Below are 14096 nucleotides of genomic sequence, written 5' to 3' on the forward strand. Positions count from 1 at the left end.
GGCTCCCTTAGAAGAGCCGGCTCTTACGGCACCCACATGGCTCTTCATTTAGTATCACTCGGAGCCTTCTATTTTAGCAATTTTGAATGGTTTGTGTTGGTAAGCAATTTTTTTTGCCAGTGTTTTCATAAAGCCTTATTTTTATGCAACTTTTCGTAACAATTACTATTATTTAACATTTTAATAAAACTTTAATTGAACAATTGAACACAGAAAACAAATCAAATAAATAAAGGCAAAAGTCTTAACATTAAGACACTTTAGTCTTTAGTGCAGGTTGGCATTCAGCAATATCAGATGCCTCAGCTTGGATGTGCTGATGCGATTTCTCCTCTCTGTGATTATTTGTCCTGTTTTTGTGAAGACCCTCTCTGAGGGGACCGAAGTTGCAACAATGCAGTCCCTGCGTCCCAATGTGCATACTATCCACCCTATCTGCCCTAAATAGTATATTAAAATTACTAATATCACACAGAATTTAGGATGGATAGTATGCACATTGGGACGCAGGTGGTGTCTTCCTACCATTACCTTAACCAACACGCTTGCGTTTAAATCTGGCTCCCCCACCTCTCTCTGTCGCTCTGTGTACCTGGCCTGTACCACTACACTCGTTATCTTCGAAGCGTGTGTCCCCCTTCCTTCTTTCACATAATGGTATGATCCTAGTCTATCATATGATTAGCCGCATGTGTATTATTATTTTTATTTTTTTGTAACAAAAAAAATGCATAAAAATAAGGCTTTTATGAAAACACTGAATATAAAATTGCTTACCAACACACAAACCATTCACAATTGGTAAATTGGGCTAAAATGGAAGGCTCCGGCTGAAGATTCGGCTCTCCCCTTCTCGTTCGCTACAAAAAAATGGGCTCTTAGAGCCGGCTCGTTCACGAACGACACATCACTAGAGTTTGAGACTCTTGTGTCTTTATAAGGCAGAAACACTGTTCCTAATTCACACTCTGGCACATGCAGCGTCATGTTTTCGTGGAATTGGCCTATGTTCTCTAAATATTGTCATTCATATCACAATGCTATTGTACTGTTTAAACTGACTGAACACTAAAAAAACTCAGTTCTGCACAGGAGCTTGAACGGATGCTTTTCTTTATTCACCCTGTCTCATACACGCACTTCAAGAACTCCCTGAAAGCCTTGAGGTGCCTGGTGTGACCGTGGCTGTACTGGTTCTGGTCGTGGGACTGGGGAACTGACTCCTTGTGCTGCTCTTGCATTGGGCTCTGTTGCCCACGGACCTCTTGCTGGTGTAAGAGGGATGGGCACTTCCTGCAATCTACTAGCATGCCAGTGTGAGCCATCACTTAACAAAAATGTGGCAGATCCTAGCTGACGGACCACTTGGTGAGGTTTAGACCAAAATGATACCATTTTACTGCTACGGTGAGGTCTGCGGACTCACACCCAGTCCAGTACCTTGATGTTAGTATGCCTGACCTTGTGTCTCTTATCTAAGTTTTTCTTCATACGCCCCTGGTTTACGATATATTCTCTGTCCCTCCGCCCCAAGACAGTGGCGAAGCAGGGCGATCTTTCGCCGGTTGGAAATGTCAGTGTAATCCATGGCCTCGAGATATACCATGAAACCATCAAACTAACTCGCCCACGGAATAGGCGGTTCACCAGGCACGGGAAGAAAAGGTGATGGAAGCGGTAAGCTACGAAGATCAGCCATCTTCGTCGCCAGTGTAGTGTTTAAACTGACTGAACACTAAAAAAAACTCAGTTCTACACGGGAGCTTGATCGGATGCTTCTTTTCTTTATTCACTCGGTCTCGTGCATGGGCACGCACTTCAAGAACTCTCTGTAACACAACAGCTGTGAATAATGCGGGTTTCAAATACAGTTAGAACTAATACAAATTAGTTAGTTCACAGAAACATTCGGTTCTACCGCTGCAAAACTTTGTTTATGGTCAAAATGTGCGCAGCCAGTCTGTTATATTATATCACATTTTAAGTGCATCGAGTGGCTATAAAGAAGACCTCCATACACCCCAGATGAGTATAGGCTAAGTAAGTAAATAAATAAATACAGAATTAAATAAAAACTATTTATTTGAACACAAGTCACTTTTTGCATTTGTTTTGTCCTCCATTTATCTATGCATTAATTTATGTATTCATGCACAGATGTATTCTTCACTATGTACAGGATCTGCTTGCTGTATTAATATAACACAACAGCTGTGAATAATGCGGGTTTCAAATACAGTTAGAACTAATACAAATTAGTTAGTTCACAGAAACATTCGGTTCTACCGCTGCAAAACTTTGTTTATGGTCAAAATGTGCGCAACCAGTCTGTTATATTATATCACATTTTAAGTGCATCGACCTCCATACACCCCAGATGAGTATAGGCTAAGTAAGTAAATAAATAAATACAGAATTAAATAAAAACTATTTATTTGAACACAAGTCACTTTTTGCATTTGTTTTGTCCTCCATTTATCTATGCATTAATTTATTGCACAGATGTATTCTTCACTATGTACAGGATCTGCTTGCTGTATTAATATGTAATTCTAATAATAACTCACGGAGTCCCAGACTGACGCAGCGACGCCCAGGCTCGCGCTGTAATCCTGGTGAATCGTGATGTTCAGTCCGTGAACCCTGTATGTGTTATCTGTGCTGAACGTCTCCTCAAACAAACCATCTTCTGCTGGGAAAATGTGCGCGGCGTCTCCGATCATGACAACAGCTGAAGCCACGTTCACATCGCTGAGAGTCAATGCAGAAGTCTTGAGTACGGAACGCCATCAGAGCCAAAAATCACCTGCAGTTTTTTTTTGTTTGCTGCGCTAATTCTCTCTTCACTGTGATTAGTTTCATTTATGTGGATGTGCATGTGGATGCATTTCGTCGGCTGCACTTAAGTAGAATCCTGCATATGTTTTTTATTAACTTTTTTATTAAGCTATTCTTAAGTAAACTGTAAAAGAGTAACTTTGACATTGTTAGTAATTTCAAGATGAACACTTCGCTTTACTGATTTCATTTATTTATAAAAATCCTATTTAGTCTCAAATCTGATCGTCAGGCTTCTGAGGAGCGTATATTTTTCATCTCTCAGTCATCATTGGATTGCATTGCATTACATGTTTGGATCATTTCAACCTCATCTTACTAAAACATATTACTGCAGATATAGAGTGACGACTGATATCATATTTAGATCATTTTATGTCCGTATCTGCTGTACTGCTATAAAGATCTCACTGATTTACATTACAAGCATCAGAATTTCGTCATGTAAATATCAGCATCTGCAGCAAATTCTTATTTTTGTTCAGTTTGAGTCTCTGAGTAAAACTGAGCTGTTTTCCCCCATATTTTCACTATATCAGACTATATGAGCTATAAAAGCCTGATGGATTAAATATGATATAAAACACATATGCAAACTTATTTCCTTCATATTTTATCCAAAGTTTCAATAAACTAATGGTTTTAATGTTTTGCTGACTGTTATTTCATATGTCAGGCTTTACAGGGTAAATATTCTATGATATTAAAGGGTTACCCAAAATGAAAATGTTGTCATTAATCACTGACCTCCATGTCGTTCCAAACCCGTAAAAGCTTCGTTCGTCTTCAGGAACACAATTTAAGATATTTTGGATGAAAACCAGGAGGTTTGTGACTGTAAAAAGCATTCTCGTCGCTTCATAAAATTCAGATTGAACCACTGATGGCAGATGGACAATTCTGACGATGTCTTTCATACTTTTCTGGGCCTTGACAGTGTTATTTACTTGGCAGGCAATGGGACAGTTAATAAAACATCTCCTTTTGAGTCTCCTTTTTTGAGCTTTAATTGTAACTTTGCAGATCTTTTTATGCTCAAACAGCAACATTACAGACTAACTAAAGTTGAAAAAGTGAAAAAGCATAATAGGACCCCTTTAAACAGCCCTACACCACAAGATGGCATCCTTCCATCAGCTGCTGTGCATGGATGACTCTCTGTGATTGCTATTACACAAACACTTTCAGGAATATGCATCGCACTGTGTTTGGTGCTGCTCACAGTTCAAACTACCGAGAGATGAGCTTTGGACTGATTTCAGTTCACCGCTTGATTTCCAAGCTTCTTTGTTGTTACAAAACGTGTTCCAGCATTGAATGTTCAATCATGACGTGGCCATCAGAGCAGGCTTTAGGTTTAGAGGACGCTACAGCTGCGCTGAAGCCGAGTGATTTTAGGAGACTGCTGGTTTCCCAGTATCATGGGTTCAGAGCACACGCTGACCCTCTGAGCGCTCGCTGGGGAAACCCCAGAGCAAACACAGCGTGGCCTTGTGTCCATCAGCCTTTGTTTCACTAGAACAGCACAACCCGGCACTCGCCTTCTCAGAAAACCTGCTATTAGGGTAAGTAGGTTTCGTGGAATTACCGTGGACTAAACTATAGCAGCGGGCCAGAAAGTAAAGTTTGTTTTTTGTGCACTGTTAGTAAAAGAGACTTTATAACCAGCGACAGAAAATGCAGTTACCTTTACAATTTACTCAAAACAACATTTTTATTCAATATAGAAATATTGAAAAATATAACATAAAAGCTGTGGCGTGTTTCTCTGCATGATTACTGAAGTCTCAAGGAGACGGGTCTGCAGTGGCTACAATGAACAAACTGGGAAATTTCAAACACAGTAGCACCAAATCTTCTTTTTCTAATATAGACCATGAGCACAAGCTGCTCCTCATTCGTTTTGCACACAAGTATCTATAAGTGAAGAGCTTTTCTAGAGTTTTGCTCTCTTTCTAGTCTCGCTGTTGCGTAACGAAGGAGCGCAGCGGGGCTCTTCATGAAGATCTGCAGCAGCTTCATCCAGCAACGGACACCTTCAGCTTCTCTTGCACTCGCTTCTGGGTTATGTCTCATGGGTAATGAATCACAGGTTAGTTCTTGAGCTGGTATCCGCTCAGGTAAGTGAGAGCGGCTCCTGCTGCAGACGTCCCAGCGTCCTCCTGGCTCTCTGTGACGGACAGGGCCAGTTCTGTCACACCCGGTCACTCGGACCGTCACGTCAGCGCTCGATGAAGCGGAGGTTGATCTGTTTCTCTGGCACCAGAAGAGTTCTGGTCATCGGCTGGACCGGATCGCTATCTTCCGCCGGCTCCACGTTAAAGTGCATTAAAATCTGTGAGAAAAACAAGCCATGCATCAGAGGTCCAGTCACTACCTTAAATTAAATGATTAAACATTACGAGCAGTGTTGGGGGTAACGCATTACAAGTAACGCAAGTTACGTAATCAGATTACTTTTTTAAAGTAACTAGTAAAGTGACGCATTACTTTTTAATTTAGAAGGAAATATCTGAGTTGCTTTTTCAAATAAGTAACACCAGTCAAATGCAAACTCAGAATATTATACAAACCTGCACTACTTAAATATGATAAATAAGTCAAATATCATTTATGTATTTAATCCTATTTTATTAACATATGTCTTTGCTACTGACCTTCAATGATCCAGTTCAACCATACTAAGCAAAAATTTGTGTTATTGCTGAATAGTGTTGAACTTTCTTCTCCTGCGTCATATTCTTCATGCAGTTTGTTTGAGCTGCGCCCTCTACTGTACAGAGACGTGAATTTACATTTCCTTCACCCTGAGGCACATTCATTTCTCTTTAGGTGTGAAAAGGCTTTTACATTTGTAAAAGAAGAACTTTTTTATATAAAAAAAACAAGCAAGCCCTGCCCAGATTTAAAAAGTAACTCAAAGTAACGTGACGCATTACTTTCCATAAAAAGTAACTAAGTAGCGTAATTAGTTACTTTTTAAGGGAGTCACGCAATATTGTAATGCATTACTTTTAAAAGTAACTTTCCCCAACACTGGTTACAAGGTCAAATACACATGCACGGATGAACCTGACAATAAGCTCAACAACATGCATTTAGAAAACCCATGGGGTGAATTTTCAGAATAGTTGAGATACCCGAGCCAGCGCCAGGTAGACCTCCAGTTCAGCGATGCGCCGGCCGACGCAGCTGCGCTTGCCCACTCCGAACGGCACGGAGGCGAACGGGTGACTGCCCTCGGAGCGGCTCAGCCAGCGCCGCGGGACAAACGCGTCCGGATCGCAGAACTGCCGCGGGTCACGGGACGTGGCGTAGTGGCACAGAGTGATCAGCGTCTGTGAGGAGCGAGCAAACACAGATAATGCTTGTTTACACCCACGATTGTCATGTGAGGAACTTCTTTGTGCATTTGATCAGAATTATTGCACTTTCATGTAAGCACAATTCGAGGGAACATCAATTCGCATGCATGTTTTAATTTATTATATTTAGTCTATATAAACAAACACTTTCTGAACTATGAAGAAAATTCCCTGCTGAAAAAAACAGTAGAACCATCACAGAAAATTCTAATGGTTTCCACTACAAATAACATTACAATCAACTTTTAACCATTAAACCATTAAAAAATGTTTTTTTGTAGTGTGTTTTGGGACATATTCCATTAGGATGTATTGGTTTTAACAAGCCACCAATAGAAGGCGACCAATTACCAATAGAGTAATTACCAATATAGTTTCCATTAAAACCAATACAATTACCATTATAACCAGTAAAACCATTACAAATTTTGTGATGGTGTCTATTGTTTAGTTTTTTCAGCAGGGAAAGCTTCTCTCAAAAGCTAAACCTGTCAAATTCCTAATATATTCATTATATTTATGTCTCTGTTTTTAAAACAACAACACAAAAGCCTTTGTATTGTGGCTCAGATGTTGCATGAGTGCATTTATTCAGCAAGATCCCAGATCCGTGTTTGGATTTATTACAGTTTGTCATGAGAAGGTATGATGGCAGATTTACGGCTGTGTGAAGAAACACAGACTGGCCGTGTTGCGCTTTCATTTTGAGCAGAATCTCTCAATGGAGAGCGCTAAACTCCAGCTTACATGTTTGCCTGCTTGCAGTTGCCAGGTTGGGAAGATTAAGTGAAACACTAGTCAGAAAATGTATCCATTTAAAAGAAAAGCGCTGATTGGGGAATTTTAAACTCTTGAGATCTGGCAACCGTGTTACCAATGAAAATGCAAATGTCAGGATAAATAACCACCCAAGTGAAAAATAAATATACTAAAATGTATTTGAAATGCCAAGTATACTACAGATACATATTTATGTACTTAATGAAAATACCCTGCAATTGTACTTTTACTATACTAACCTGGAAAACTTAAAGTCTGCTAAACTGGAACAACTAATTTTGTGCTTAATGCACTTTAATTGTGCGGAAGTAGTGCTGAAGTCCAACTAAAGATATACGGAAGTGTATTTGATTGTGCTAAAGTGTACTTCAAGTACACTTTAAATATCTTGCATTTAAAAACTGATAATATTCAAAGATCATGCAATCCTCATCAATAGTGACATTAAAACACATTTTAGGCTTAATATTAAGAAATGTGCATTGTACACAAGTAGTACTCCAAATAAAGTTTAATTATCAATTTTATATCAGTAAGTTTTGAGCGATATGTCCGTAAAAATATTAATAGATTTGAACTATACTTAGTATGAAATAAACGTATTACTTTCTTACTAGGGCAATAGGTCAATATTGCACAATTATGCTTAATTAATTGAGAGAAGCATGCTTGATCGCCCTACACCGAAGCTGCTGGAGTATGAAGTACTCACGTTTCTCGGGATGAGGTATCCGCCGACAGTAATATCTCTGTCTGTGATGACTCTAGCGTTGGCTGGGATCACAGGATAGAGCCTGGAAAGCGTTCAATGCTTTATTTTTATATAATGCACAGGATGAACTGTGTTTGATGATACGAGTGAAGGCTCGTACCTGAGGATCTCCTTCATCACGGCCTTCATGAGCGGCATAGCAGCCACATCTCGTGCCTCGGGGACGCTGCGGCCCTTCATCACATGCCGAACCTCGTCCCGCAGGGCCGTCTGGACCTCAGGGTGCCGCGACAGCTCGTACAGAGACCACGACAGAGTGCTGGAGATCTGGAGCACACAAATACAGTGAACACATCCTCCAAACAGATATTACACCAAAACATCAGTGTTCACTGCTCTCTAAGGATGGAGAGAAATCAGATAATCATGTCAGCTCCCTAATTCAGCTTTCATCACAAATCTAGTTTTCTTTTGCCTTACTTTGCTAGTGGAATAACAAACCTAACTCCGTCCGGACAGCCGAATCCATCACAGTCTTCAAGAAACAACCGAAAACTCATCTCTTCCCTGAGCAACTCATAAATAAATACATACATTTCTATGCCTTCACTTGTTCTGTTCTCTTATTATCCTTCATCCCTTCTAGCTTGTACTATTTTGAACGATGACTGAAACCTTATATAACAGGCATTTCTCGTGTTTATTGCCATCTTATGATAAATGGCTTGTTGTATTCCTCAATTGTAAGTCGCTTTGGATAAAACATTGTCTGCCAAAGTAATAAATGTAAATGATTTCAGATGATTACTGTTCACAGAAATGCTGTACAAACATTTGATTGAAAGGTGCAGTCAGTGTGTTTTTGGTTACACTTTATTTTAAGGTGTTCTTGTTACAGTGTAACAATACATTTAAGTACTGAGTCATATTAATTAGGGTTACTTGCATGTAATTATGCATAATTATTGTTATTATAATTGTAAGTACATGTAACGTGTGTAACAAGGACACCTTAAAATAAAGAGTTACCTGTTTTTGTTAACGCAACACTGGACGATATCTTGGTCTGGATGCAAAAGCAGTAGTTTTTGATTAACAAGGCCATTGTAGAAAACCTGCGAAATGCCTAAAGTGACTGAAGGACGATAACTATAATGCATGGTTATTATAGCTAACTAAAACTAAAAATAGACCATTTTCGTTACTTGAAATGATATAAAATATAAAAAAACTAACTTTTGTTTTTATTTCAGCTAGTTAACAAGGCAACGCTTCTCATTTTCATTTAGTTCAAGTTACTAAAATATCTCAATTAAATAAAAATTAATAAAAACTATATTTGTGTCCATAACAACACACAATAACATTCTGTTTATTATAAACGCTGGAAATACATTTCTGAAAGTGATTTCTGTCATGACAACTCTCGGAGGGATTGGCATGGTAATGTACATGACAATGTTAATGTATTTGGTCTTGGCAGAATAGATTTGCTGCTGCTGCGGCAGAGCAAGTACCGAGACTTGCTACTGCCAATACATCCACAACATGCTGCTGTGAGCATGTAAGAAATACTGCTGCTGCAAATATAACATACATGAAATAACCTCCATATAGCATACATGAATCACCTTGTAGCAGATCTATACAGGTGGAGCTGGGGAAGGTGGAGGGTTTCTGAAGCAAGCTGCACTGCTACGGCAAGCTCTAGTCATATATTTGAATGTTGAGTAGCGAGCTCATTGGCTCAATTGAACTCATCAGATTGAGTTAGAGCTATCGGACTGCGCTGTCTAGAGTTTCATGCCAGAACTCTGTATTTCAGTGATATCGCTCATCTGTGCCCGTTATCATTGTGGTGTGGACTGTCATTCTTTTACATTTAGAGTGATTTTTAAAACTACACCGTTATAGCGGTGTCATGTTAATATCATTGAGTTAATAGTTTGAATTCAATTTTATATTTTGTTTTCATGTTAATTTGAGTTCAAGTTTTAGCAATTCTGTTGTGTTTTTGTCATTATTAGTTTTTGTTGTTTTTAAATGTCTGCATAGTTTTCATTGTAGTTATCTTTATGATATATTTATTATTTACAGTTACTGTTTTTAGTGTAACTGAGTTATCTGTCCTGCTAAACTTTCATTAAGGCAGCTGATATGACATGGTCTTTCTTCAGGTGTGAAGCGTTTTACTGGAAGTGATGTGAGGTTCATACCGTGTCGACGCCAGCGAGCAGCAGCTCGGTCACATTGCTGTACACAGATTTCAGAGGAACTCCGGCCTGAGACAGAAAGTAAGTGAGGTATCGTCCCTCTAGACGCTCTCCTCGCGCCGTCTTCTGCCTCTCGTCCTCAAGACGCTGGTCGATGTGACCTTTAGCTACGGTGACACAAAGAGTTTCAACATCTCCAACATCATAAACCCTGTTATACAACCACAACCACAGTCCAGATGAAAAACACTGTTTGAAGTGTCATCTATAGAAATTTGTATTTTATAGACGGGATTCCTTATAAAACACTACAGGAGTAGTTCACCCAAAAATGAAAATGTGCTGGAAATGTGCTCCCCCTCAGGCCTCAGGAAGCGTTATTATGGATTACGTACTCGTACTTTAGTTAAAAATGTCTTAATGCTGGATTTGTTTCAGCTTTTGTCTTCTTCAGATGTGAACTGATGGACTGGAGTGCTGTGGATTATTGTGATGTTTTTATCAGCTGTTTGGACTCTCATTCCCAGAATGCCACTACCTGTTGAATTTCACTTTGTTTCACCTCAATTCAACTTTCTGCAAGGTGTACTCATTTCAGTTTCACACTCATGAAGTTGGAGAAAGTCCATTCTGAAATTCTAATTTTTGCCAAGTCGGGGCTTCATTTTCACGGGAACGGTTTAACCTCCAGCAGACTCGCGACACTCACCGAACTGGAACATGTAGTCCCAGCAGCGGCAGAAAGTGTCCCAGGGTCTGGGAAGCAGCCGGTGGTATACAACCACAACCACAGTCCAGATGAAAAACACTGTTTGAAGTGTCATCTATAGAAATTTGTATTTTATAGACTGGATTCCTTATAAAACACTACAGGAGTAGTTCACCCAAAAATGAAAATGTGCTGGAAATGTGCTCCCCCTCAGGCCTCAGGAAGCGTTATTATGGATTACGTACTCGTACTTTAGTTAAAAACGTCTTAATGCTGGATTTGTTTCAGCTTTTGTCTTCTTCAGATGTGAACTGATGGACTGGAGTGCTGTGGATTATTGTGATGTTTTTATCAGCTGTTTGGACTCTCATTCTGACGGCACCCATTCACTGCAGAGCATCCATTGCTGAGACACTGATGCAGTGACACATTTCTACAAATCTGATAAAGAAACAAACTCATCCTAATCTCAGATGGCCTGATGAAGAGCACATTTTCAGCAGATTTTTGTTTTGAGTGAACTATTCCTTTAATTTCCCAGAATGCCACTACCTGTTGAATTTCACTTTGTTTCACCTCAATTCAACTTTCTGCAAGGTGTACTCATTTCAGTTTCACACTCATGAAGTTGGAGAAAGTCCATTCTGAAATTCTAATTTTTGCCAAGTCGGGGCTTAATTTTCACGGGAACGGTTTAACCTCCAGCAGACTCGCGACACTCACCGAACTGGAACATGTAGTCCCAGCAGCGGCAGAAGGTGTCCCAGGGTCTGGGAAGCAGCCGGTGGAGCCACTGAGGCATAGCCATAGTGAGGAGCGTCATGACAAACATGGTGTTGATGGACTGGATGAAGCGCTCCGTCTCCACAGGAACCACCGGGTCGAGACAGCCGATCCTGGACTCAAACAGCACAGACGAGATCCCTGGAGGAGGAGCAGAAGACAAGAGACCTCTCACTTTGGTTTCTGCAGGTTTTACGATTTTTTAAAACCAAGGAAAGAATGGCATGGTTTTATGGATTTAAGACTTTCTGCTTGATTTAAGATCTTAATTAGAAGATGCATGAATTAAGATTTGTAAATTTTTACAAATGTGCTTAGAAAGTTCTTCACAGCGATGCAAATATAGCATAGAAAACCATTTTTGGTTCCACAAAGAACCATCTCTTTCTTACCTTCTTATAATCTGAAGAACCTTCTTTCACCACAAAGAAGCTTTTGTCAAACAGAAAGGTTCTTCAGATGTTAAAGGTTCTTTATGGAACCATTTACACAAAAAGGTTCTTCTATGGCATCGTGAAGCACCTTTATTTTTAAGAGTGTATTACCCAGTGAAAAATCTTTTTCAACTCAGTTGTAAAAAAAGCTCTTTGTACTGAGCAAGTTGAAAGTGAGGGTTAGGAATCTTCAAACTCTTTTATAACTTGAAGGTTTGACTCTCTTCGATTTACCTTCCAGACCGAAGCGGTAGAACTCAGCAGAGATGTCTGTGACAAGGCCGCTGGAGCTCTGCTGCGAGCGTAGCTTGAGTTTGTGGATGAGGTCCGTCACGACAGCGTTGAGTGTGCCGTCATACGCCTCCACAGCTTTAGGCCGCAGCATGTGCTTCCCCAGTAGACTGCGCACGCTCTGCCACTCCTCGCCTTCCCTGCAAGACACACACAGATCAATGCATGTCAATGTGGCGGGGAAAAAAATCAGGCAAAGGAAGACACTTCAAACTCCATCTACAATGACTGCTTGCAACGTCTTTACTCAAGAATCTCTCTTCGTGGTATGCAGACACTCAATTATATATTTTGAAACATCGCCCTGGCCTCACTGAGCCAATATTTATTCTGATGACTTTCGTGTGACTGATCACGCTGTAGCTAGTATGAGTAACAAAATGCTTTCTCTGTGTCCAGATTTAACTTGCAATGAGAAAAACTGACACTTCAAATCAACATTTAAATGTCAACTTAAAGAAGTCTTTAATAATGTCTGAAAAGATATCCAAATGGATGTCCTAATGTGCTTTATGTCTTACATTCTCACGTTCTCTCTCAGCAAGCGATTTATGTATTTATATATATGGCTATCCAGCCATATAGTGGTTACACCGTAGTATTGCAGATGATAAATGGTGCATAATTTATTAGAGGTTAATATTTAGTGAAATCCCCTTACAATATTAAAGAAAAATTATTGTACTAAAATCACAAAAGCATAAATATTTATTCATTCTCATATAGCTCTGTCTTCATTGATTTGTATGTTCATCTAGAAGAGTCTGGGCTGTTTAATCCGCGGCTCCGCCTGCAACATCAAGCCCCGCCCCCCAGATAAAATATGTTCCCATGGTTATGTTTGGCTACTGTTGCCATTAAGCTATATGAAAATTTTATTTCAGAATTTTTCTGAACATTCAAAATATAATTTTTTTTAATGATTTATAAAGGCTTTTTCTTGGTTATGTGTTAACGTTAAGGAAACTTTTGCAAAGATTATGGGAATGTTGGATATTCTTCTGAAACAAGAAGCAACATTTAAACGGTGTTGCGTGTTCATACAGCTTCAGTACAGTAAATAATTTCTCATTTCTCATTAACCACTCCTTTGAATTTCCTTACAGGACCTGCAGCAACTGATAATTACTGTATACGCTTCCCTGGTGTGTGAGATGCAGTGCATGTAAAACTGGCTCCTGCAACCAGTGTTTTAATTGGATCATAAAGGATGAGCTGCATGCATGCAATCTGCTAGAGATGCTCTATGAGTGAGCGCTTGTACCCACGCCGTCAGGAGTCCGTATCCCTCTCCGCGGAGCTTGCGGTAGTCCTTCCAGGACGAGAGGTCCGAGCGCATGGGGTGCTGACCCTCCTCTCTCAGCACCTGCTCGATCAGCTCCGGCTCGGCCACATGGACCGTCAGGATGGGCCCGAAGCTGGCTTTCCACACGGGCCCATACCTCCTCCTGCCCTCCAGCTTCAAACACAGTCACAGAGCACTTTAATTTCAGATGCACACTATTCATTCACATCGAAGCCATCAAAGGGTTAGTTCACCCAAAAATGAAAACTCTGTCATTAATTACTCACCCTCATGTCGTTCCAAACCCGGAATACCTTAAAAATACCAGATATTTTTGATGGAATCTGAGAGCTGTCAGACCCTCCCATAGACAGCAATGCAACTGAAATGTTCCCAAATCCAGAGACGTAGCAAGGAGATCTGTAAAATAATCAGCGTATCCGTGTGACGCAGCTGACACAGAACAGCATACGCTGTTTACTTCCAGCTGATATTCTCCAAAATGGCGCTACAGGGTCGAGGAGACGAAGTGTTGAATAAAGTCTTTTTTTCTTTTCTTTTGCTCACAAAAAGTATTCTCGTGGCTTTGTATAATTGCGGATGAACCCCTGATGTCACGTGGATTATTTTACAGATCTCCTTGCTACGTTTCTGGACCTGGGAACATTTCAGTTGCATTGCTGTCT

At 40.0% G+C, this 14096-nt stretch overlaps 2 protein-coding genes across 4 annotated transcripts in view; both read right to left on the bottom strand.

Annotated features, from left to right (window-relative positions):
- eef1akmt3 (EEF1A lysine methyltransferase 3) overlaps nt 1-2849 on the bottom strand; it is a 5676-nt gene extending 2827 nt beyond the window's left edge. Inside the window, exon 1 of one of the 3 annotated variants that reach the window (XM_016246275.1) lies at nt 2568-2849. In XM_016246275.1, the coding sequence (XP_016101761.1) occupies nt 2568-2723 (156 nt within the window). In that variant the 5' untranslated portion in view covers nt 2724-2849. The remainder of the gene's footprint in view (nt 1-2567) is intronic. The other 2 variants (XM_016246274.1, XM_016246276.1) reach the window with 2 other exon arrangements.
- A 1936-nt stretch (nt 2850-4785) lies between these two features.
- The window catches only part of cyp27b1 (cytochrome P450, family 27, subfamily B, polypeptide 1), an 11427-nt gene continuing 2116 nt past the window's right edge, over nt 4786-14096 (bottom strand). The window contains exons 2-9 of the mRNA XM_016246277.1: nt 13394-13584; nt 12069-12265; nt 11341-11541; nt 9912-10075; nt 7856-8022; nt 7696-7777; nt 5979-6176; nt 4786-5173 (exon numbers count right to left, since the gene is read on the bottom strand). Of these exons, the coding sequence (XP_016101763.1) occupies nt 5060-5173; nt 5979-6176; nt 7696-7777; nt 7856-8022; nt 9912-10075; nt 11341-11541; nt 12069-12265; nt 13394-13584 (1314 nt within the window). The 3' untranslated portion in view covers nt 4786-5059. The remainder of the gene's footprint in view (nt 5174-5978; nt 6177-7695; nt 7778-7855; nt 8023-9911; nt 10076-11340; nt 11542-12068; nt 12266-13393; nt 13585-14096) is intronic.

The sequence above is a fragment of the Sinocyclocheilus grahami genome, unplaced genomic scaffold (genome assembly GCF_001515645.1).
Source record: "Sinocyclocheilus grahami isolate Dianchi unplaced genomic scaffold, SAMN03320097.WGS_v1.1 scaffold792.1, whole genome shotgun sequence".
Lineage (NCBI taxonomy): Eukaryota > Metazoa > Chordata > Actinopteri > Cypriniformes > Cyprinidae > Sinocyclocheilus > Sinocyclocheilus grahami.